The 24,546-nt window shown below is 34.2% G+C and overlaps 1 protein-coding gene and 1 long non-coding RNA gene across 5 annotated transcripts in view; both read right to left on the minus strand.

Moving 5' to 3' along the window:
- Nucleotides 1-24,546, minus strand: part of LOC149772833 (nephrin-like) — a 311,073-nt gene that overhangs the window by 242,489 nt on the left and 44,038 nt on the right. For all 4 annotated transcript variants that reach the window (XM_089947221.1, XM_089947219.1, XM_089947220.1 and 1 more), the window contains exon 4: nt 696-826. In XM_089947221.1, coding sequence (XP_089803347.1) covers nt 696-826 — 131 coding nt within the window. The remainder of the gene's footprint in view (nt 1-695; nt 827-24,546) is intronic.
- LOC149772836 (uncharacterized) lies at nt 8,524-10,476 on the minus strand. The gene is made up of 2 exons (XR_016417584.1): nt 10,224-10,476; nt 8,524-8,814 (listed from the first exon to the last, which is right to left on the minus strand). It is a non-coding gene; the product is annotated as an uncharacterized LOC149772836 (long non-coding RNA).

Genomic DNA, 24,546 nt, shown 5'->3' on the forward strand with positions numbered 1-24,546 from the left:
TTTTACAAAATAATTATTTCATGTGGATTTAACTTGCTAATTTTTGCTTGATTTGAAACAGAGATATTAGCTGTCTTTTCTTCCAATGGTTGATATGAATCACCATGTAAGTTCCTTTCATGCGTATGTGCACAGTGGAATTTTTTTTTCATCTGCTATTCAGCCTTGTAAGAATGAAGATGTTATACTTAAACGTAATGAAAACTAGTCTTGTTTTCATATCCATATTACAGGTATGTTATTATTATACTTTTCCTGTCTACAAATAATGTTTACCTCATCAATTCTATTGCAAATTTGATTAAAGAATACTTCAAGACTAAGTGGTTTTTGCTGTTGTAATATTTCTTGACATTGATCAATATTGATAGTCTTATGAATATGGATTACAGACTATGTATATCTATAATCTCAATCTGTAATTTTAATGCTTAACATACAAATTTTTATTGAATGTTCTTCTTTTAATTATAATTATCCATTACATCTTTTTCTGTCTTCAATATGTACCATGCATCTGCCATTCAGATATAACTGAATGAAAATGTCATTTTCTGCTGTGATGAAAACTAGTCTTGGTTTCATAACTATATTGCAAATCCAGTCATACAATAAATGTATAGTCCATCAGTTGGAATATCATGAGTTTATTTTGTACCCTTTGATACATTCATGTACTTTAAAACATCAATTACCTTGAAGTACCAGCTAATATTTGATACAGGATATGTGCATGTATTTGTTTGGCATTGCAGAATAGTTGAAACTTCAGCAAGGTCGACATCTGTTGTTCCTTCTTGAGTAATGGAAAAGCCACTTGGAAATGCTGTATTGAAAAATAAGAACAACTGTTAAGGTCATGCTTTTATGCACTCAGTACATGAATGAGGTGATAAATTACATGTTATGGTCAGAACAGGTGATTTGGCACATGTGGTACTAGAGCTTTTAGATCCTGCATTGTTACCTGGACATAATTTATCCCATGTGATATATTCTATCCAATCAAAAACAGATACTGAGATCATTGCAGCATCACAAAAAAAGAAGACATGGAGTTATATATCATCCATGTATATATATATATATATATACCTCATAATTATTGTTTAAAATTCTATATATATTTTTCTAAATTCAAAAGTCATTTATTTTTCTTAAAAGGAATATTTACATATTATCCTTTGACATTTCCGCATTGAATTTAGGCCAGTTGAAGTAAAGGGAATTATTCCCTGAAAGCAAAATCTCAATGTCATTCTGCGAAATGGTACTTGACACATGGAAAGGAGCTACTGAACCTGATATTGGTAACCTGGCTTACACAACCTAATAGTCGATCATTTCACTAAGTAAGTTTCTGCAGTGCTGCCAGAACATAACCTTTGTAAACTGTCTCCCAACCATAATATATCAAGTCCATTTTGCATATTTTGCATATTTAACTACAATATGAAAATAATTCTGTCCAAGCAATTACATGTATTACACATGGTTCCAGATCACAATCAGCCTCTTCATACATCTTGACGATATTAACCTATTTATCACACACCCGTTTAATCTTAAATGGCTGATCTGGAATTCAATACAAATGTTCAATCTGTAACTCCATATTGCACATTTTCGTATCGCGCACTAAAATGTATGTATTGCACACCCAACCAGAACTACTTTTACAAGTTAATATATTAAATAATAGTCCATTTATAAAATAACGGGAATGATTTATTGTTATACTTTTTAAATTATTCAAAAATGTCAACACTGTTTGTAATTTTAATAAATGCAGTTATATTTGGCAAAATGGTTGCTTATGGCACTGGGGATAAAGAGAGAGTACTGTAAGTAGCGATTAAAGCACTTCAGGTGCATTTCACAGTATCTAGGCAGAGAAAATGGAGCTTGTTGAGGTGGACAACAATATCTTGAACAGAAGGTTTAATAATGAGTTATCAGTTGAAGGGTGCAAAGTGACATCCAACATGAGAGAGAGAGAGAGCAAGTACTTTGCCACTGAAATTTTGTATTGAAATGTTTAAAACCCAGACAAAGTAAGAAAGACTCATGGAATCATTTCCAGATGTCCCACGTTTTGACAAAACTTCACCCCATGTTTAATTCTCAAGAGACTGTACACAATGTAAATCATCTAAAATACCAAAATCCATCGAATCTTCAGAGTTCCAAATACATGGTCTGCTGAATTATAATTTTTCAGGAGCAAGTTTAAGTGGATGGACTTACAATCTGTCTATTCAAATTACAAAGGGATCAAATTTGTTTAGTAAATCTTGGGATGAAACTGACAAACATGTAAATTAAAGGTTGGCATATCACAGAGAGCAGCGGCTTTTTTGCTTGTGACCCAAATTAAAAGTATTACATCCTTTATATACAGTGTTAGCAAGATCACTGAAAAACAATGATGGAAATGTATGTTTACATTTTAAATTCTTGTGGCTGTTCAAGTAGAAAATAAAGACAATAAATTAGATAAATATTGCAATATTGTTTATGAATTTCTATTTACAATAATCCAAATGAATATTATAAATCTAGACCGCACATTAGAAAGTGACAGAATCTTTGATTTTGTAATTCTATTCTTAAATGATCACTTTATGTTCAATTCATCAATGATTTCTTGTATTAACTGATAATAATAATAATAATAATGAGGACTTTGTATAGCGTCTAATCTTTAGAAGTTCTAAGCGCTTTACAACATTAGACAACACCTATAAGATAAAAAACATATAATGATATGATTACAAAAACAAACACCATGAAATTAGAAAACATTAAAAAACATGCTGAGAATATTTAAGGTAGGAAACATTATTCAGTCTTTAAGTTTGTTCTTGCAGTCGAAATAAGTAAGTTCTGAGAGCCCTCTTGAATGTGATCACTGTGTCTTTGTGTATAAGTTCAGTGGGTAATTCATTCCACGTTGCTGGGCCCTAGTATGCAAAAGAACGCTGTCCATGTGACTTTGTTTTCATATTGGGAATAATGAGTATACAAGTGTCAGAAGTGGAACGTAAGTATCTTACTGGTGTGTACACATGGTTGAGGTCGGATAGGTATGTTGGACTAGAGTCCGACTGTGAAACGTAGCACAGAGAACAAATTTTGTGTTTGATTCTGGATCGAATGGATAGCCAGTGTAGGGTACAGAGCAGTGGGGAGGTGTGCTCTGATCATGGTACTCTAAGTATGATCTGAGCAGCTGTGTTTTGAACTTTTTGAAGTTTCTGGAGCAGATATTGAGATGAACCAGACAGAATTGAGTTACAATAGTCCAGTCTTGAAAGTACTAATGAACACAAAAGTGTTTTAGTGGCATCAACTGAAAGATATTTGCGAACTGAGCTGATGTGTCTCAGCTCAAGATATGCAGCCTTGAATATGTTCATGACATGTAGGTGCAATGTGAGAGTACTGTCCAGAGTAATATCTAGGTTTCGTACTGATTGTGTGAATTTAATGTTGGTGTTGCTGATATTTATTGTTTGAGGTAAAGGATGTGAATGAGAAAGTCTTTGTGTTGTGATCAGAATGGCCTCAGTTTTATCATCATTCATCTTCAGCTTGTTACATGTCATCCATGATTTCACATCAGAAATGCACCTCTCTACACCTTGGATGGTAGCATAAACTTCAGTTGGGTGGCTAGATTTGTATATTTGGGTGCCATCAGCGTACAACTGGTGAGACAATGGATGATGATCTATGACACTTGAGAGCGAGTGAGTGTACAGAATGAAGAGAACAGGTCCAAGAACAGACCCCTGTGGAACACCACAACATAGATCAACTGGGCTGGAGTGTATTCCATTTGCAGACACAAGTTGTGTCCTGTTGTCATGTTAGTCTGTAACTTATGCCCTGAAATTTAGAATCTAAGAAAAGGAGCCACTTCCTGGTCTAAAACCAATAATCCATCTGAAAAGTAAGGAAAAAATTCACTTGCCTGTGACTGCAGATTAAACCCATTCATATGTCCCATACAACATTTTTTAAAATTCAAAGCTAAAGCATAAGTCCATATTTGAAATATAAATTTGACAGACCAAAGATGCAACTGGACAGTGTATAAGCCCCGGTTAAGCCATGTACATGTTGAGGGTCCTACACTATCTTTCATAAAATGCCAAATACCTATAAAAAGTTTTTTAGAAGCATACAGTACATTTAAAGAATGTCTGAATATAAAGGTGATATGTAATAAATACAAAACCTAATAGCCTCAACATTCCTATGCCATATCAAACTTGTTCTTTCCACCCACTCGCAACAAAACATATTTGTAGTTTTTTTCTATTTATCACGTTTTATTAGTCTAAATAACAAATATTGTCTCCAGAGATAGGGCAAGTTCAGCAAATATAATTCAATATTAGTTGATAAATCTGGGCAGATCTCGCTTTGTACAGAACATGTACATGGCTATGATGAAATAAACCTATCTAAACAAAATCCAATCTAAATGGCTGTCAGAATAAAAAAGGAATTGCTTGCTTGTCCTTTTTAAAGGAATTTTAAACCCTGTACACACAATATCAAGTTTAATAAGAAGAAGCACAAGAAGTTGTAAAGTGAATCATGTTGTACTAGTAAACGTACTAGTAACAATACTACATGGTTAATTCCCAAAGATATGTATTAACAATACCCTATTTCCCACCACTGATTTTGTGATCTCTAAAACCTGATGTAGCAACAATACTACATAGCTCTCCACCAAACCCATGTAGTAACAATACCTTATTTCTAGGCATTGATTTGTTTTCTTCAAAATCTGATGTAGTAACAATACTACATAGCCTTCCACCTAACCCATGTAGTAACAATACCCTATTTCTAGGCATTGATTTGTTTTCTTCAAATTCTGATGTAGTGACAATACTACATAGCCTTCCACCAAACCCATGTAGTAACAATACCCTATTTCTAGGGCACTGGTTTTGTGATCTCCATAGCCTGATGTAGTAACAATACTACATAGCTCTCCAACATACCCATGTAGTAACAATACCCTATTTCTAGGCATTGATTTGTTTTCTTCAAATTCTGATGTAGTGACAATACTACATGGCTCTCCACCAAACCCATGTAGTAACAATACCCTACTTCTGGGCACTGATTTTGTGATCTCCAAAGCCTGATGTAGTAACAATACTACATGGCTATCCCCCAAACCCATGTAGTAACAATACCCTATTTCTAGGCATTGATTTGTTTTCTTCAAATTCTGATGTAGTGACAATACTACATGGCTCTCCACCAAACCCATGTAGTAACAATACCCTACTTCTAGGCACTGATTTTGTGATCTCCAAAGCCTGATGTAGTAACAATACTACATGGCTATCCCCCAAACACATGTAGTAACAATACCCTATTTCTAGGCACTGATTTTGTGATCTCCAAAGCCAGATGTAGTAACAATACTACATAGCTATCCACCATACCCATGTAGTAACAATACCCTATTTCTAGTGCACTGGTTTTGCGATTTCCAAACCTGATGTAGTAACAATACTACATCGCCTTCCACCAAACCCATGTAGTAACAATACCCTATTTCTAGGACACTGGTTTTGTGATTTCCAAGCCTGATGTAGTAACAATACTACATAGCTTTCCACCAAACCCATGTAGTAACAATACCCTATTTCTAGGACACTGGTTTTGTGATTTCCAAGCCTGATGTAGTAACAATACTACATAGCTCTCCACCATACCCATGTAGTAATAATACCCTATTTCTAGGCACTGATTTTGTGATCTCCAAAGCCAGATGTAGAAACAATACTACATAGCTATCCACCATACCCATGTAGTAACAATACCCTATTTCTAGTGCACTGGTTTTGCGATTTCCAAACCTGATGTAGTAACAATACTACATCGCCTTCCACCAAACCCATGTAGTAACAATACGCTATTTCTAGGCACTGATTTGTTTTCTTCAAAATCTGATGTCGTAACAATACTACATAGCCTTCCCCCAAACCCATGTAGTAACAATACCCTATTTCTAGGCACTGATTTGTTTTCTTCAAAATCTGATGTCGTAACAATACTACATATCCTTCCCCCAAACCCATGTAGTAACAATACCCTATTTCTAGGGCACTGGTTTTGTGATTTCCAAGCCTGATGTAGTAACAATACTACATAGCCTTCCACCAAACCCATGTAGTAACAATACCCTATTTCTAGGCACTGATTTGTTTTCTTCAAAATCTGATGTCGTAACAATACTACATATCCTTCCCCCAAACCCATGTAGTAACAATACCCTATTTCTAGGGCACTGGTTTTGTGATTTCCAAGCCTGATGTCGTAACAATACTACATAGCCTTCCCCCAAACCCATGTAGTAACAATACCCTATTTCTAGGGCACTGGTTTTGTGATTTCCAAGCCTGATGTAGTTACAATACTACATAGCCTTCCACCAAACCCATGTAGTAACAGTACCCTATTTCTAGGCACTGATTTTGTGATCCCAAAGCCTGATGTAGTAACAATACTGCATAGCTCTCCACCAAACCCATCTAGCAATATTACCCTATTTCCATGTGACACTGTAAAGCAGAGTCTGTGATCTCCAAAATATGATGTAGTAACATGCTACATTGTCAATCACCAAATTTGTGTAGTAAGATTACTTTATTTCTAGGTCACATTGTAAAACTGATTGTCTTTATTTCCAAAACTTGATGTAGAGATAATACTACATTGTTCATTTAGTTGTATTACCCTATTTCCATTTAACAGTGTAACACTAACTTATTTGATTTGCAAAACCTGGTGTAGTAAAAATACTACATCATTAATTCCAAAGCACAAATAGCAACATTACCCTATTTGCATGGTAACAGTATACCATTCATTTGGTTGTTTAAAATATCTGATTTAAGATTACTAGATCTATGCCTCACACTGCCTCCAGAATATAAAAAAAATGATGTGTTGTTATTCCTATATGACTTGAACTTTGTGTTTAATATTAGTTGTAAATTCTTATTATATTATTATACTACTCTACTGATTATCAAATGTACTACCCTCCCAAGTGGAGACTGCCCATGGTAGTAATAATAGAATCCATCATGTGTCTATGTGTAGATTATGAAAATTCCATCCTTGGCTCAGAATTTAAAGTGGTACACAAGGTTGTACTGAGTGTTTGATGCAGATCTGTAATCCCAAGGGGAAAATTTCTATCCCAGATCAAAGCACAGTGATTATTATATTCTGACACATTTTAATGAAAATGGGAGTCCATGTCAAAAAGGCATACTGTTAATATTGCAGCAACTTTGAAACTTTCATTACCTAATGATAGAGCTTAAAAAGTTAGGTTTACACTGAACTATTCAGTGGAACCTTTCAGTGATGTTCCTTTTAGCTTTCAAAGAACACAAACACAGTAGTTAAATGATACACATATGAAGAGGTCACAAAAGTAAGTCCACTTTTATTGATAAGATTAATCAAGATGGACAAAAATAATGACATAGTTCTCATTCAACTTTGAGATATAATTGATTTACCCTTCAGAAAAGATACAATAAGAATGTATATTTTATAAACAAAACAACAATTACAACAGCAGCTTTTTCAGCTTAAAATGTTTGTTTTTACTACTGGGAAAATATGTTCAGGTGATGATGCAAATGAAGACATATTTGATATTTTGTGTGCTCCCAGTAAATGTGTATATGAATGTGATAATATCACTATATTGCCAAACATACCATATACCTAATTAAACTTAAGGTGATTCCTGAATACATTTACATATCATTTGATATTTGCTTATACCAAGAGGTGCTAATGTTAAATGTGACTAGTTATAGATTTTATTGTAGAATAATATCTGGATACAAAGAAAGATGTCACCCCTACATCAAGTTTGTCATCCTGAAGATCATGCTAAGCCTTCTTTCTATGATTAGTGCACAGATATATACCTGACAAGTGTGTCACTTTAAACTGAATAATAAGGACTGTTCCATTAAAACATACATGGGACAAAAGGAAGGCACTTTTAAAGTGGGGTACTCACCCATAGATGCTATTTAGAAATTTCTTATAATTTTAATATGAACTCGTTGAAATCAAAGTACCATGGCATATATTTTTTAAAAACTGCCTTCCCTGGGTACCATGTATGTTTAAATGGAACAGCCCTAATGGTTATAATAGTGCAATCATATTTTTGTAAAGAAGCAAACAGTAACAAGTGTGCATATACTGTCTTCACAAAATAGTGCAAAATACTTCCTATAGAGATTGTCATAAGTTTAATATTTTAGCAATAAAGATTGAAAAAGTTTGTAAGTTTTGCTCAAAACAGTGATGTCTTGAAAGAATCAAATCGGTCTCAAAAGGAAAATAAATCAAACAGATCGTACAGCAATTTACTTTTGTCATATGATTAATATCAATTTGCAGTTTTGTGCCACAGTGACAAGATTGTTAAACTTATTTTAAATAATTTTTTGTTCTAGTTTCCAGCCATTTCTTGTTAATATTTTTCATTGAAATTATATCTTTGGTGACATGTCCAAACAATTTACATGCTAGATAAGCTGTATATATAATATGTTTGCCTTTTTTATCAAGCTTCATTGACATTTTGCTGTATGCCAATTTCTCTTTTTGCACTTTTGCTATTGGTTCTTTACAAAATATAAAGTGTTTTCATCTGAAAAAAATGGCCAGATACAAAAATTTGTGGGTGTATTCAACAAGAGCTAACTCTTGGTCTGTGCTTTCTGATCCTTTTCCTTCCTGCAATTAAAGATAGAAAAAAAATAATTTGTTACTTCTAATCTAAAAACCAACTGCATAAAATCTGTGAAGATGAAATAATTAAGGATATAATCTTGAGAAACATACACTTTAAAGCATATAAATGTTGAATTTTTGGTCACAAATGTCCTAAAGACAAAAGGCTCATAGACCCACTACATGAATGAGTAAACCTCTGTAAACTTTACATCGTCATAAAGATACATATCATTGGGATAAATGTTAGGCCTTATTGATTTGTATTGAATTGTACAATGGAATTTAATAAAGTTAGTCAGAATCATGCCAAAAAATCACTAACGTTTATTTGCAAAAATCTAAGCTTAATAATGTGTGCATTTGGAATTAAGCTAACAAAGTACACCGCTCCCTCAATAACTCATGCCCTTATAACTTGCAAACCTGCATATTATTAATTCCAATTAATTAATTCGTAACACGTGATAGGTTGTTGAAACCAGTTGGAATGATCTTTCATATGTTGGACATTTTGAAAATAAATGTTATTTAAACAGAATAACGAACAACTTCATTAGAAAAAGCATGTTATTAAAAATTAATATCGACATGATTGTAAAATGAGGAATTGGTCAATAAACAGCACAGTTCCATAACACTGCTCCCCCCCCCCCCGCCAGTTTTCTTGATATCAAAGGGATTTTTTTCCTCAATTTTTGGAGTTTTCTTGGTAACTCACATCCTGCTTAAAGTGTGGTCTATGTCTGTGGACCTCGCTATGAAGTACTTTTATAATCAGTTACCCAATATATATAAATTGTGTCTTTTGTATTCTTCCTACCAGTGTCCAATATTCATAGCAAATACTGAAGAGGTTCTTTTTTACTTAATTCTCCACAAATGCTTCAAATATGAATAAATATATGGTCGAAGTATTTAACATTACCAGACTTGCAACTGTGTATCTTTCATAATGACCAAATGGAGAATATCTTCCAACTCTTATCACCCAGCCTAATGATGTTTTTGTCATTTAGACTAAAGGTCTGCTTGGGTTATTATTGTGGTAGTAGTCACAATACATCAAATTCTTATATAAAATACCTTGAAAGAATATTTACTGATATCTATAAGGCCATTCTTAAGCTTAAACTCAATCTGCAACTCAGTTAAAGCCAACATAACTGATATAGCTAATCACATCTACTGTATAAATTGAAAACAAAAAGTATGACTTGGAAAATCTCATATAAAATATTCATCCATCTTTAAAAGAAAGTAATTTACTAGCTTAGAATTAACTAGTTTGATGTCATTTTGTTTACGGAAATTACATTATATAAGATTAAAAAAGTCAACTGAAAATACAACTATCAAATTAAAAGAAAATATTAAATCAGTTGTCAAATATCATGACATTGAAAACATACCTTTGCATGTTGTCTGACTGCTGTTGCATATATTTGAAGTATCTTCTTTTCTGTCATCAATACATCTTTCAAAACAAAAATATTGTCTTTTATCCCCCACTTATCTTTCTGTGCCATTTGGCTCTGCTGTTTATTGGTGTGATCCCTCTCAGACTTGTATCAAAGAAGGCCCCCCCATGTCACTTCACTAAGGATGGAGTTTCAGAAATGACCAGGCAAAATGATATCAGTTTGCCTTTTATGAGAATCCCAGTTACTGGACTGGAGGACATGAAGGCTATCATATTTCAGACTATCAAGGTCAGTTTGTTGGAATGCAATTGACTGTAATTGCTACAATGAGAAACCTGTTGATATGTGATTCTGCAGCTGTTCCCCTGTAGCTGTGCAGGGTCACTGAATGGGGAGTTTTCAGAATTAGATTTTGAAAATAAAAACATTTTAGCACAATTAAGCAAAAACGATTGGGGAAGACAGATATATATATATATATATATATATATATATATATATATATATATATATATATATATAATTGACCCAATTAGATGTTCAGGACATTATAACTTCATTGTATTTTATACTTTCCACTCTTTGTAACACTTTGTACTTGAACATGCTGTCTTACAACAATTCCAAGTACAAGAAATTCACATATTCTGCCTATATCATTATTGGCTATGTATGTATTTATGTAAATGTGTTGTAACTGTGCATGGGAAAGACTATATGTATGTATGTATGTTATGTATGTATGTATGTATGTATGTATGTATGTATGTATGCATGCATGTGTGTGTGTGTGTGTGGATGGATGGATGTGTGTGTATGTATGTATGGATGGACAGATGAATGGAAGAATGGATGGATGGATGGATGTATGTATTTGTGTTATTTGTGTATGTATGTATGGATGGATGGATGGATGGATGGAAGAATGGATGTATATATGTATTTGTGTGTGTATATATGTATGTATGTATGTATGTATGCGTGTGTGTATGTATGTATGTATGCATGTGTGTGTGTGTGTGTGTGTGTGTGTGTGTGTGGATGGATGGATGTGTGTGTATGTATGTATGGATGGATAGATGAATGGAAGAATGGATGGATGTATGTATTTCTGTATGTATGTATGGATGGATGGATGGATGGATGGATGGAAGAATGGATGTATATATGTATTTGTGTGTATGTATGTATGTATGTATGTATGTATGTATGCATGTGTGTATGTATGTATGTATGTATGCATGTGTGTGTGTGTGTGTGTGTGTGTGTGTGTGTGTGTGTGGATGGATGGATGGATGTGTATGTATGTATGGATGGATAGATGAATGGAAGAATGGATGGATGTATGTATTTGTGTATGTATGTATGGATGGATGGATGGAAGAATGGATGTATATATGTTTGTATTTGTGTGTGTATGTATGTGTGTGTGTGTGTTTGTGTGTAATTTCACCTAGTAAAACAACCTGTGATGGCTCATTTCATAGGGAATCAGACTCATAATCCTAGCATTCAAGCTTTGACAGTCTACTCAAGCCAGCATTGGGCTAACCGCTTTAGTGTGTCCTTGGGAAAAGTATTTGGTTATAATGGTGCTGACAAAACCAACAAAAGCAAAACAAAAAAAATCTGGCTCTGTGGGTCAACAATATAATAACTAATGAAGCAGACTCCAAGAACAAATACTTACATTAACAAGGAAAACAAAATTAACCTAACCTCTGGGGTTTTATCAACTCATTATAGTACCTACCTTGATATCATATAAAAGAAAGTTATTGTATGCCATGCCCTGTCTTATCACTGTGAACATCATTTCATTGTCAAGATAACTTGTATATGAATTTTTCTACTTCATAATTCTTGTTCCCAATTGCATCTAGAGATTACTTTTCTAAAAGATTTGCAATGGTAGTTATATTGATTATTCTCTGGCTCATGTAAAGTTACAAATGGTTACATTGTTCAAGACCGCTCTCATGGCCTAGTGGTTAGAGCATCTGCCTTGGATGCGGGAGGTCATGGGTTTGATCCCCGGCCAAGTCATACCAAAGACTTACAAAATTGGTACTAACAGCTGCCTCGCTTGGCACTCAGCATTAAGAGGCTAGGGTTAGGGCTGGTTGACCTGGTGTCAGGATAATGTGACTGGATGGGACATCATGCTACATGTCTGCATCATGGTGCTGCAGTGCTAGACATCACTATAAACTGCCACACTGCAAACATCATACATCATAGCGATATGACTGAAAAATTGTTAAAGCTACGTTAAAAATTCAAATCACACACACACATAATTTGTCACACCAGCGTAAGTTGTCAGCTGAGTGATATACCATACCTTTATTCAATTCATTGTAATTAATAAACTGCATAGAAAACTGATCATCTTCATTCTATATTCAGAGTGATGCTCTTTTCAAATTGGGAGGGTTAACATTAGAGGCAGAATGGTTCAAACACTGACTCTGTTCAACACTGACCCATGGGAATTAGTTAATGAAGATATCCTTGACACACAGGGTGTTAGGCTGAAAATTATTTCAGCTGTTAGTACAAGTGTCAACCACAGTTATCTCTAATCTGTGTTACTAAATATATTTGCTGGTCCTGATTGTCCAATCATACATCAATCTCTGTTAATTATCAGAGCACCTGCCTTAGTTGCATGGTTTTCAAAGTATCAGTGCTTGTAGTTCCCACTCAGCCTTTGTTTAGAGAAGATGACGATAAAGATCTAAACATAATCAACAATTTCATGTGCATGACTCCCCTACACCTGTGTAAAAGTGTACAATAAATAACAGATTGGAACTTGCTGTTTAGTAAAGGCATTCAAGTAAAAGCTATCAGAACCATATTGAATTATTTTCAAGCAAGTATGTCAGGCATAACCACTTACATACAGAACCATGTCTAGTCTAATATGATTGTCATACCAAAATGAATTTTAAGCCAAAAAACACTCAGCCCTCACAAGTTTTGTGTACCCATTCATCTCTCTCTCTCTCTCTCATTGATTTATGCTCCAGTAAAAACAAAATAAGCATTATACTCAAATTTATAATGCTGTAGCTGTTATTTTTTCAAACTGTATGACATTTTCTGCATCAGTGTGCTTCTAGCAAACATGCTTGCAGACAACAATATCTTGCTACAATAAATGATTATGTATAGTAACAATATAGTCATTTTGATTGGTTCAGTTTATTTAATGCAATTACATGTAGCAAACAGTATCTTTTCCTCTAAACAGTGCTGATGTCATAAACTATCCTAACAAATAGGTTTAAGGTTGTGTCTTGTCAGTTTTGCAAACAAATCATAGATCACTTCTCTATCCAAATGTAAAAATTATATGAAAATATATCCAAGAAGGTCAGTCTCAAGATAGCTTATAACTATGTTTTAAAAAAGTGTTTTTTCTGATGCATTTAAAGGTTTGAACCGAAATCTAATCTCAATTTCCTCTAATCTCTCTATCTTGAACCCAAATAACATTCAATTCTAAATGTTTTGGGTTTTTTGATGGTTATTTTATGTCATATGTATTAGTACTGTATTGATTACCTGGAATGACTGCTGATCATTCAGATATTATTGCTAATCATATAAAAAATTGGTAACAGTGAGTTACCCATCAACCTTACTTCATAACACTAAGCATATTTAGCTAGCTGTACAAACTGTACATACAGATTGAAAATTTACATAAAATGTCTCACTCACAGTCTGGATTTCTTCAAAAGCAAGCTTTAAATATGAACTGAAGCATTGTCTGCTATTCTTAGATATAATACAGATTAATATTAATACTATCTTTGCTCATACTGTATGAAGTGGTAACATGATATCTTATGGTTTGTGTGTCTACTAGTCATTTTAAAACTAGACAGGCACAACTTTTAAAACTTTGCAGTGATTCTGAAAATCACGGTATCATTGTTACTTATTATTGCATGCAATGGTGGATAAGACAGCAAACTAATTCTTAGGTATGATACAGAGTAATATTAATAATATTAATAATATATTTGCTCATACTGTATGCAGTAGTATGTAGTAATATGATATCTTAAGGTTTGTGTGTCTACTAGTGATTTTAAAACTAGACATGCACAAGTGTTATAACTTTGCAGTGATTCTGAAAATCATGGTATCATTGTTACTGATTATTGAATGCAATGGTGGATACAACGGTGAACTAATTAAAGGTATTATACATGCCTGAACTTCATGCAAACACAAGAGTATACTACATTTGTGTCAGCAGGAGTAACATATATGTTTCACTTGATTTTAGAAATTGAATTTGCTGTAACTCTCACCATTTCACAGTCTGTACATGTTTTGTAGATTGCAATTAACCATTTATTGTTTTCTAATGAATTATGGACTTCCACTTTAGTAATTTACTGCAAGCTGACTGTTACTCTTAGTACAATGTGACTCACTCTTTACTGCACACTGCTCTGATGGCCTAGTGGTAAGAGCATCCGTCTTGGATGCGGGAGGTCATGGGTTCAATCCCCAGCCAAGTCAAACCAAAGACTTACAAAAATGGTTCTAACAGCTGCCTCACTTGGCTCTCAGCATTAAGAGGTTAGTGATAGGACTAGTTGGCCTGGTGTCAGGATAATGTGACATGATGCCCCAGTGCTAGACATCACTATAAACTGCTACAATACAGACATCATAGCGGCATGACTGGAAAATTGTTAAAGCTACATTAAAAATCCAAATGACACACACACACACACTTTAGTGCAATGTGACTTTCACTCTTTACTCTAATGTGACTGTCACTCTTTACTTCAAGGAGACTTGCTCTTTACTGCAGTTTGACCATCACTTTTTAATAAGTGTGACTGTCACTTCTGGTGCAATGTGACTGTCACTTTTTACTGCAGTGTGACCCACTCTTGGTGCAATGTGACTATCACTCTTTACAGCAATGTGACATACACCCTTGGTGCAATGTAATTGTCACCCCTAATCTGTAATGTGACTGTCACTCTTTACTTTAGTGTGACTGTCAATCTTTACTGCAATGTGACTGTCACTTTTGGTGAAATATATCACTCTTTACTGCAGTGTGACTGTCACTCTTGGTGAAATGTGAGTGTCACTCTTTACTATAGTGTGACTGTCAATCTCTACTGCAATGTGACTGTCATTCTTGTTGAAATGTGACTGTCACTCTTTACTGCAATGTGACTGTCACTCTTTACTGCAATGTGACTGTCACTCTTGGTGCAATGAGACTGTCTCTTTTGGCAGATACATATACCTGGTCATACATTTACTTAAAATAGCTATCATTTACTTATGAAAATTACAGAATTCATAGCATGTATGCTCTGTGTTGCATTCTTTAAGGTCAATAAAAACAAAAACAAAAACTGAAACAAGAACATCAGTGGCACTATTACATTCATATCTACTAAGGAATACCATCTTTATTATGCTTTAACTAGATCTGTATATATGTATGTTAACACAAAAATCATTGTGTCCATTAAGTCATTATTAGTCCTAGGTTCAACAAAATGAGACTACAGTTCAGCCAAAACTTGATAAAATATAACCATTGTGTACATTTTTCCAAGGAGAATCAATCTGGTTTGTATTTGAAACTTTCTCAAGTTTTAAACTTCCTTGCAGGTTTTATCAGGAATATACTGAGTATGTGTGTACAATGAGGAATCACTAACAAAGATAACACCCATATGTATACATTAAGTAATTTCTTGCATGTTTGTTTCAGCCATGTATACATATTTGGATAGTTTGAGTACCTTTTGTGATACTGTATTAGATTTAATTCAGTCTTCTTTGAATTAAATGTATCCAACCAAATTTGGGACCATTCCTATATCCTTACACATTAACTGAGTTTAAGTTTCAAAACAGTGATTTCTTTTATTCAGGAAGGAGAGACTTTTTTAGTTAAAATCTACTGAAATGAAATGATTAAGTTTAGTGGATTGGGCTATCTCTATACTAAATTCAAGTTCCTCCCAAGCAGCTATGTTATAATTAGGTGATCATCATATTCATGCAGCTACTACCTTCTTCCCTGTATTATTTAGTTCTAACCATGTACATTCAAGGTCAGAAATGTCCAAGTCACACTGTAGAAGAGTCTGAATGTTGTTTGTTTTAATGCTTGCATCACACTCAAGTGTAACCTTTCCTTCCTGTATTTCATCGTTTAAATAATATGCTTAAGCCACATCTCAGCAAAAATCACTACATTAGGCAAGAAAAAGTAAATATGTGTGTTTCTGGCTGGCTGACCATCTCTGTTTTTTGTTGCTGACCCCTATCACTTTTTCCCCCTGGAGTATTTTTTTAAAATCCCAAATATATATATATATATATATATATATATATATATATATATATATATATATATAGTGCAATATTAAATATACCTTTTGGGCCTCAGACATTATTGTCTATATCATGCTAACCCAGGGTGGCATAGGCCGGTATCCAACCTGCAAACTAAGCTCTCTCTCTGTATCAAATCTATGTTACATCATTGATGGTGTACATTACAATACATAATATTACAATAATTTCAACATGTTTGCGAACTGGGCTTAAGTTATATCAATTTCAGCAAAAGTAAGATCCTAGTAAGAATTACATTACTATGACAATAAAAAGAAACATTACTGGTAAAGAATGACCTATGTAAAAATAAGTTTATGTGCATCAGATCAAATAACCAAACACATGGTAGGTAACATTTGGCATTACAATGTACTGATCACATTATATAATTTTAAAATATATTAAATAATTAATATGAATAATAATAACAGGATTGTAAATATTGTCCTAAGATAGGGATCCGAATACATGTAGTATCCAAGCTAAAATCTTGCATTACAAAATTTGAAAACTGTTGTATGCATCTGTGAAAGTTGATTTGCACAAATGTCATACAATCTTATGCCAACAATTCTAACAGAACAATTTGGGAAAACACCACTGCCATAAAAGAAAGGGTCATTTGTTTTTATATTTCCCTGAACATAGACTACAGCTGTTCAGGGAACCATCTGACGGACTACATCATAATTCATTGTGGCACATTACTTTACAGGGAGTATTGGTTAACACTACTATAGAGCATTATATTCTAAGCCCAATACAGAACTTAATATTGGCTACTGTACAGAAGGAAAAAGAAAGAAGGAGACAAATATGTCAGTGTCTTAAGGACAGAGAGTGCAAAACAAAAAGAATAGTGAGAGTGACAAAAAGAGCAAATGTTTATTATAAGCATTTTCTACATGTACACATATTTAGCATACAAACATATATCAACACAAACACTTAGACAATATACACACATATACTTACATGGTCATGCACATTTGCATGTTATCACTAGACTAAACATTTGCTTGTTATTACAAGCTTTATAAAGTTGACAATATTTGCATTCTGTTACTATTTTAAATAATTATTTTCCCTTATTACTAATCTCATATGAGACAAAGAGCACTTTAACAATTTACTGCATTATTACCTTTGAAATTACTCTACTTTACTGATGTGTATATACAACTGCTAAATGTTTTTTTTCCTTTCAACAAAAGCATTAGGGGCCGTGAGTGGCTGAATGGTCTAAAGTTGTTGTTGTTGTTGTTGTTGTTGTTGTTGTATGGTTTAACGCCATTTTTCAGCACAAGATAGGCTATACATGGCGGCCAGTATAATTGGTGGAGGAAGAACCCTGGAAAACCCCGGGAAGAACCACCAACCCACGAGAAGCTACTGGCAGGCTTTCTCACGTACCCACGTTAGCCAAGCCTGAGACTTGAACTCATGCAGACAGAGGTGAGATGGCAGTGATCCGTAACGGTGAGCGCTTTAGACCACTCGGCCACTCGGGGCCCCGGTCTAAAGTGCTCTCCCTTATGGATCACTGCCATCTCACCTCTGTTTGCATGGGTTCGAGTCTCGGATTCAGCTAATGTGGGTATGTGAGAAAGCTTGCCAATAGCTTCTCGTGGGTCGGTGGTTCTTTCCAGGGTTTTTCCTGGCTCTTCCTCCACCATTAATCCTGGCCACCATCTATAGCCTACCATGTGTTGAAAAATTTCTTTAAACCCTACAAAAACAACAACAACAACAACAAAAGCATCAAATAAACAAGGCCATACTGACAACTGTAAAAGTAAATATTTAACTTCTCTGAATTTGCTTTCATAATTAAGCTTGACCATATCATCTAACTCTATAGAGAATGTAACACATGTACCTACATACCTAAAATAAGATGTATTCCAATCTAAATGATATTCTTCACAATACCTTATTGTACTTTAATATAAATACACATTTATTTTTCCCACTATTTATACAGAATCCAGAAAATTTACAATATTAGTAGATAACATACAGAGTTGACTTAAGGGACTTTGAAAAGTCATCCAGGGTGAGAGTGGTGTCATCTGCATACTGTGAAACTATATATTCTTTGTTTATAAGTGTATACCTGTGATTGTTAGCTGAAATATCTAAAACTATCTTGTTGCCATTTACATCTGCTTTTACTCTGTGTATGGAAAACTGAAAGTTATTGTTTAGTAAAAAAAAAATGTATTCCCCTTGAGTTGGATGCAAAGGAATTGAAGATACATTCATAAACCAAACATGATCTAATATGTCTCCCATCGTTTTATAATACGTAAATCTTGCAATAGATATATTAAGTATTGCATTCTTTTTCAGGTTTTTAAAACATCCTTTTTTGACTGGGCTTCCCAAACCCATGGAGGCAATTCTCAATAACTCATCCATTGTCCCTCTCTTAAAATTAATGATATTTGACATTGCTGAGTACTTTATTTCTGTATTTGCATAGACAGTCTTCTCCAAAACTGCAATAGTGAACATTTTATTTGTTCTTCTTTGGTTACATATAAAACAAAGTTTCATACTGTCAGTAAGATACTGAGAAAAGAGGAAAGACAAGAAGTAAACAAAGTCACAGGTGATACCTAAAACACAAATTGTCCATGCTGTTAAGTGAACTATCTAAATGTTTTTAAAATGGTAAAACCAATGCCCAGTAATTTGATAAGAGTATTTATGACTTGTTTGTCACTTATTTTTTAACTTTGCTTTTTTTAATTTCTTTTTATCTAAAATATCTCAGCAATCCAAATGATGCAACCTGTGTAGTCTGCTTCGTTGCTGTTGATTTAGTATTAGTGACAAATCTTGCTTTTGGCTTACCAATGGTTACCCCCCCCCCCCCAATCCCACCCTCAAGGTATTAAAGATGCAGTGGACATGGCAAATTTCTTAACTAAGGATGTGGTGTGACTTTTTAAAAAAAATATTATTGTTTAATAATTAAAGATATGGATATATTTGTTAATTATGTCTTTCAGATTTGTGTTTTTTTTTTTAAAAAACTGATGTGAGGCGTGTACACCTCATATAATCACTGCACAGTAAGTAGCCAATGAAACACCCATAGTCATCTAGGAAGCAGAGCTAGCCAGTTATAGCAGTATACATGTTGGTTCAAGGCAAGTAGAATATCTCAAAAACTGCTTGGATGACAAAATATTTTGACTTGCATCTAGCTGTTAAGTAGGCAATGTTCTTCAGAATTATTAACCAGGGAAAGGGCTGGTGTTTGCACTGTGAGCATCACAAAACATTGCTCTCAAAAATGCAGGCCTTCGAACATGAAAAATGCATGTAAAAATTTGGGGATACAGTGCAAAAACATTTTATTCTGTGAATTTCCATTGACTTATCAGGCCAAGTGAGTGATATTCTTATGTTTTGCTTTATTATGCCTATCCAAAATTATGGCCCTCTTTGACCTCACTGATGTATTTTTTAATTTAAAAAATTTATTTGGCAGGTTTATGCAACATTAAATTTTATCATAAAAACTGTCCTTTGCACCCATGACCAGTTTTCGTAATACATGATCAGCATCAAAGAAGTGGATTTTAATTGCTCTCCAGTCTGACAGTAAGCCTTTAGACGATTTGTAGAAACAAAAGCAGACTGGTTTTCTAACTCTGCTTGTAAGTACACAAGCCAGAACTCCAATTATACTAAATAATGATTGCAAAAAATAAGTAATTTGGGGACATCCATTACAGTTTTGCATGGTTAACAACAGGTATCTTCCTTGTCAAGATAGAAAGAAGGCTAAATCTGTGAGTGTGTGTGATTTGGATTTTTAACATAGCTTTTTAAAAAAATCAGTAATATCACTATGATGTCTGCAGTGTGGCATTTAATAGGGATGTATATCACTGGAGCATCATACAGTAGACATGAAGCTTGATGTCTCACCCAGTCACATTATCCGGACACTTAAGGCCAACCAGTCCTAACACTAACCTGTTAATGCTGAGTGCCTAGCAAGGCAGCATCTCAGTACCATTTTTAGAAGTGTTTGGTATGACTCGTCCAGGGTTCAAACCTGCGACCTCCGTCATTCGAGGCAGATGCTCTAACAACTAGTGGTTAAATAGGTAAAAAAGCTATTTTACAAACAATTTAATTTAGTATCAAACATAAGACAAATATTGTAGGAAAGGAACACTTCCATATATTAAATTTTAAAAAGTTATATGATACTAATTTATAAGTTTACTTACATACTTGGTCAGATTGCACTATGCTGTAAGATTTTAGTTGGGAATGTGGTCCTTTACTTTTGACAGGTTTTCTCTCATCTAGAATCTGAGTTTTTATCATTATTCATGTTCCCATTATTCTTCCATTAAAAAAATGACAGTTTACAAAGATTCATATTTTACTTTTACCGTGAAATCATATGTTGCCTTCATTATATCTTCCTTAATCACATAGTTCGAGCCCTTTAAAGTCTTCTTTGTGCCTTTTTATTTTGATTGTGTCCTTCAGGAAATTTCTGTCCTTATATCTGCATATCAGTATGTCCATTCCAAATCCACTTTAGTGTGATGGCAAAAAATTGTTCAACTAAGAATGATTAAAATTATATACATTTGAAATTTTCCAACATGCTGGCGTGATGGAAAATATGCTAATCAGAAGAGTTTCTGGTGTAATTTTACTAGCCACTTTTGAAGGCTTTCCATAGACAAGATGATTTTTCTTATGCAATTATTTGCTTGAAGGCGGTCTGATGTCCTCTCAACCAGCACATCCTGAGATGGCTTTTCCAGGGAGATATACTATGTTGTTTTTGTTGTCGTGGGTATACATTATTTTATTGTAGGCAAGGTAAAGAAAATTTTGGTTTCAAAAGTTTCATTTGTTCTTATTTCGCCCTGTGTTTAAGAATTAGTTTGTAATTAGTGCTCTATTTCTTGGTTATTTTCTGTTAATTCTCCCCTGTGGTATTTTGCATCTCATTCATCATTAGGTTGCGTGTTTATGTGGGTGCACTTATCAGTCTTGTTTGGTAATTTGATTTTGACTTCACCGCCTGCTGTCTTCCATCTGTCATCAGCTGGCGGGATTTCGGCCCACTTTCTCCTGCACATTGTGTTAGAGGCACTATGTGTCTAAATTAGTTTCTAATGATCTTTTTTTAAGTATACTGTTACATCACAACACACACACAAACAGCACCACACTGGACTTTAATGACTATGACAGTTCACTTCAAAATAATAATGATAACAAAATGGGGATGGGAGCAGAAACTTTACCCCTGGACTTCTGCAAAGGAAAAAGGAGTTCGATCCTAAGTTTCATGCATGTTGTTGTTGTTGTTGTAGTGTTTTATGTCATTTTTAAGCACACGATAGGCTTTACATGGCGGCCAGTATTAATGGTGGAGGAAGAACCCGAGACAAAACCCGGAAAGAGCCACCAGCTCACAAGAAGCTACTGGCAAGCTTTCTCACATACCCACATTGGCCGAATCTGAGACTTGAACCCATGCTAACAGAGGTGAGATGGCATTGATATGTAACAGAGAGCGCTTTAGACCACTCAGCCACTCACGGCCCCTTTATACATGTAAGGTTCAAGGCAAGAAAACACTCACAAGCACTAGAGTTTGCAAGTCTTGACCTGATAATGGAAACTGACCTACGTACCGGGTGGTAATGGAGTAGATCTCACAACCAGCATGCAGGGACAATTCAAAAAATATGACAAAATAAAACAAAGAACAACCTGACATGAAGGAAAAAAATGCATACATGAAATTCAAAATTGGGAGAACGGGGAATACATAAATTACAAACCATGACCTTTAGAAACGAACAACAGTGTGACACCTCCAACTCTTTACCAGCAAATGCTGGAACAGAGTCATGGGGTGCTAATATAACTTTGGTACATGTGTTTGGGTTTGTTGGGTTTTAAATAGCGAATTTGGGCCACTGCATGTGGGGGGGGGGGGTAGGTGCTTGTGTTCTTATTACTAGCTCATTGTAAATGGCTTTTCCCAGGTGGGGGATGGGTAGTTTCTTAGAGTTATTTGGTTTCTTTTTCTGGTGCAGTTTTGCTAGCTGCATATTGGCTTTCCAGAGTATAAATTATAGTTCAGTAATCCAAACCTGCTTTCTTCTACTTTCCATAGCATTATAAATGAAGTCTCCATATAAAACTTAGTTCTTTTATGGGTATAAAGAAGATTTTTATGCTCAAACACGCTATCACTGTAAACATCTGATCCATGCACTCTCCTTACTGAGGAATTTGCTAACTGTGAGCTCATAATTGTTTAGCATGCTGATGATGTTAGCAAAACACAGTTGGATGCACAGCAGGTGTTAACAGCCAATGAGGCCTTTATATTAAATATCTGACCAATCAAATAATGTAGACAGAGAGAGAGAGTGAGTTGTAAATATTTTTAGTATGATGAGAATAAATTATTTTCTGATTTAAAGAAAAAATGGTAGACATTAATATGATAATGCTTTCCACAAATTCATATAGTGAACCAACTTGTTATCCATATGTTTAGAAAAAAGGGCTGGGATTATTTAAAGATTAACATGAAGAGCATACATCAGAGTGTTCTCCTCCAAAACAGAAAGTAATATAACATGGGATTTCCACCAAAAGACTTCTTATGATGTCTTGTTGGTCCTAAATAATAATAATGCCAATATGGATTCCAATATGTCCACCATAGCAGTTAAATTGAAGATGGTGTTATTGTTGAAGAATATCAGAGATGGTTACCACATTCAGCAGTTAAAAAGAAGTAATGAAATTGATTTCAAAACAAAATTTCAGCCTAGAGACTGTAACTGCCTTCATGAGAATATTTGTTCGATGTTTTATTTTCCACATTTACCTTTTCAATATATATTTTATGAGAAAAATATTTTAGCTAGATTATTTGAAAAAGATTAAAATTTATTTTAAACAAATCATATATTTTTTAATAAATTTGTTGCTTTGCTGGCCTTAGTTCCAGCAGAAGTGTGTGAAAAACCACTAGAGTTGAAATATATTCTTAATGACAGAGAGAGAGAGAGATTCGTTAAGATGTAAGAACAAGAGCACTTTCTGAATGAACAAATGTATGTCCAGACTTGGAAAAGTTACTGTTTTCCAAAACAAAAACACAAAGTAAATCTACTAGTTACCTTGAGTATTTTGATGAAAGTTTAGGGATTATGCAATCCTGGGTATATGGATGAGTTGATTTATTAATAATATTGCACATGTCCTCCAAACTTTTCTTGTCTCTAGGCTTTGAAGTTTAGGATATGACTGGAGATGGTCTACCTTTGTGTATAATAGTTTTAGCATGATGAACCAACCCTGACTATTAGGGCTTGATACTGAGTTTGGAAGTTGTTTCAAATACAATTTAAATATACATTCAATCAGTCCTAAGATCACCCACATGAATTTGTTCAAATCTGAGAGTGGGTTATCTCATCAGTTACAATTATCAGCAAATTAAACTTAACAAATATTACTACCTAATTAACCTGGCTCTGTGTGGTGGCTATGATAGTGCAGATGTGCCATTGTTGCTATTTTTGTTGTTTAGGGTTTAACGCCATTTTTCAGCACATGATAGGCTATACATGGCGGCCAGTATTAATCATTTAATTAATTAATTATTCGACCCACAAGAAGCTACTGGCAGATGTGCCATGCATACATACATACATACTCAAAGTTCTTGTCCATATGATGTAATCATTATTCTGTAGGACAGAAATGCAACCCCATTTCTGTCTACATCTGTTGTAAAAATTATTCCATCTTAAATATACTTCTAATCAGAGTGCATGCAAGGAAATTGAGTGTTTCAAGAATAAAGGAAAGCATATCCCCCTCCCAC

The sequence above is a fragment of the Sinohyriopsis cumingii genome, unplaced genomic scaffold (assembly GCF_028554795.1).
Source record: "Sinohyriopsis cumingii isolate HCF-2022 unplaced genomic scaffold, ASM2855479v2 utg001110l, whole genome shotgun sequence".
Taxonomy (NCBI): Eukaryota; Metazoa; Mollusca; class Bivalvia; order Unionida; family Unionidae; genus Sinohyriopsis; species Sinohyriopsis cumingii.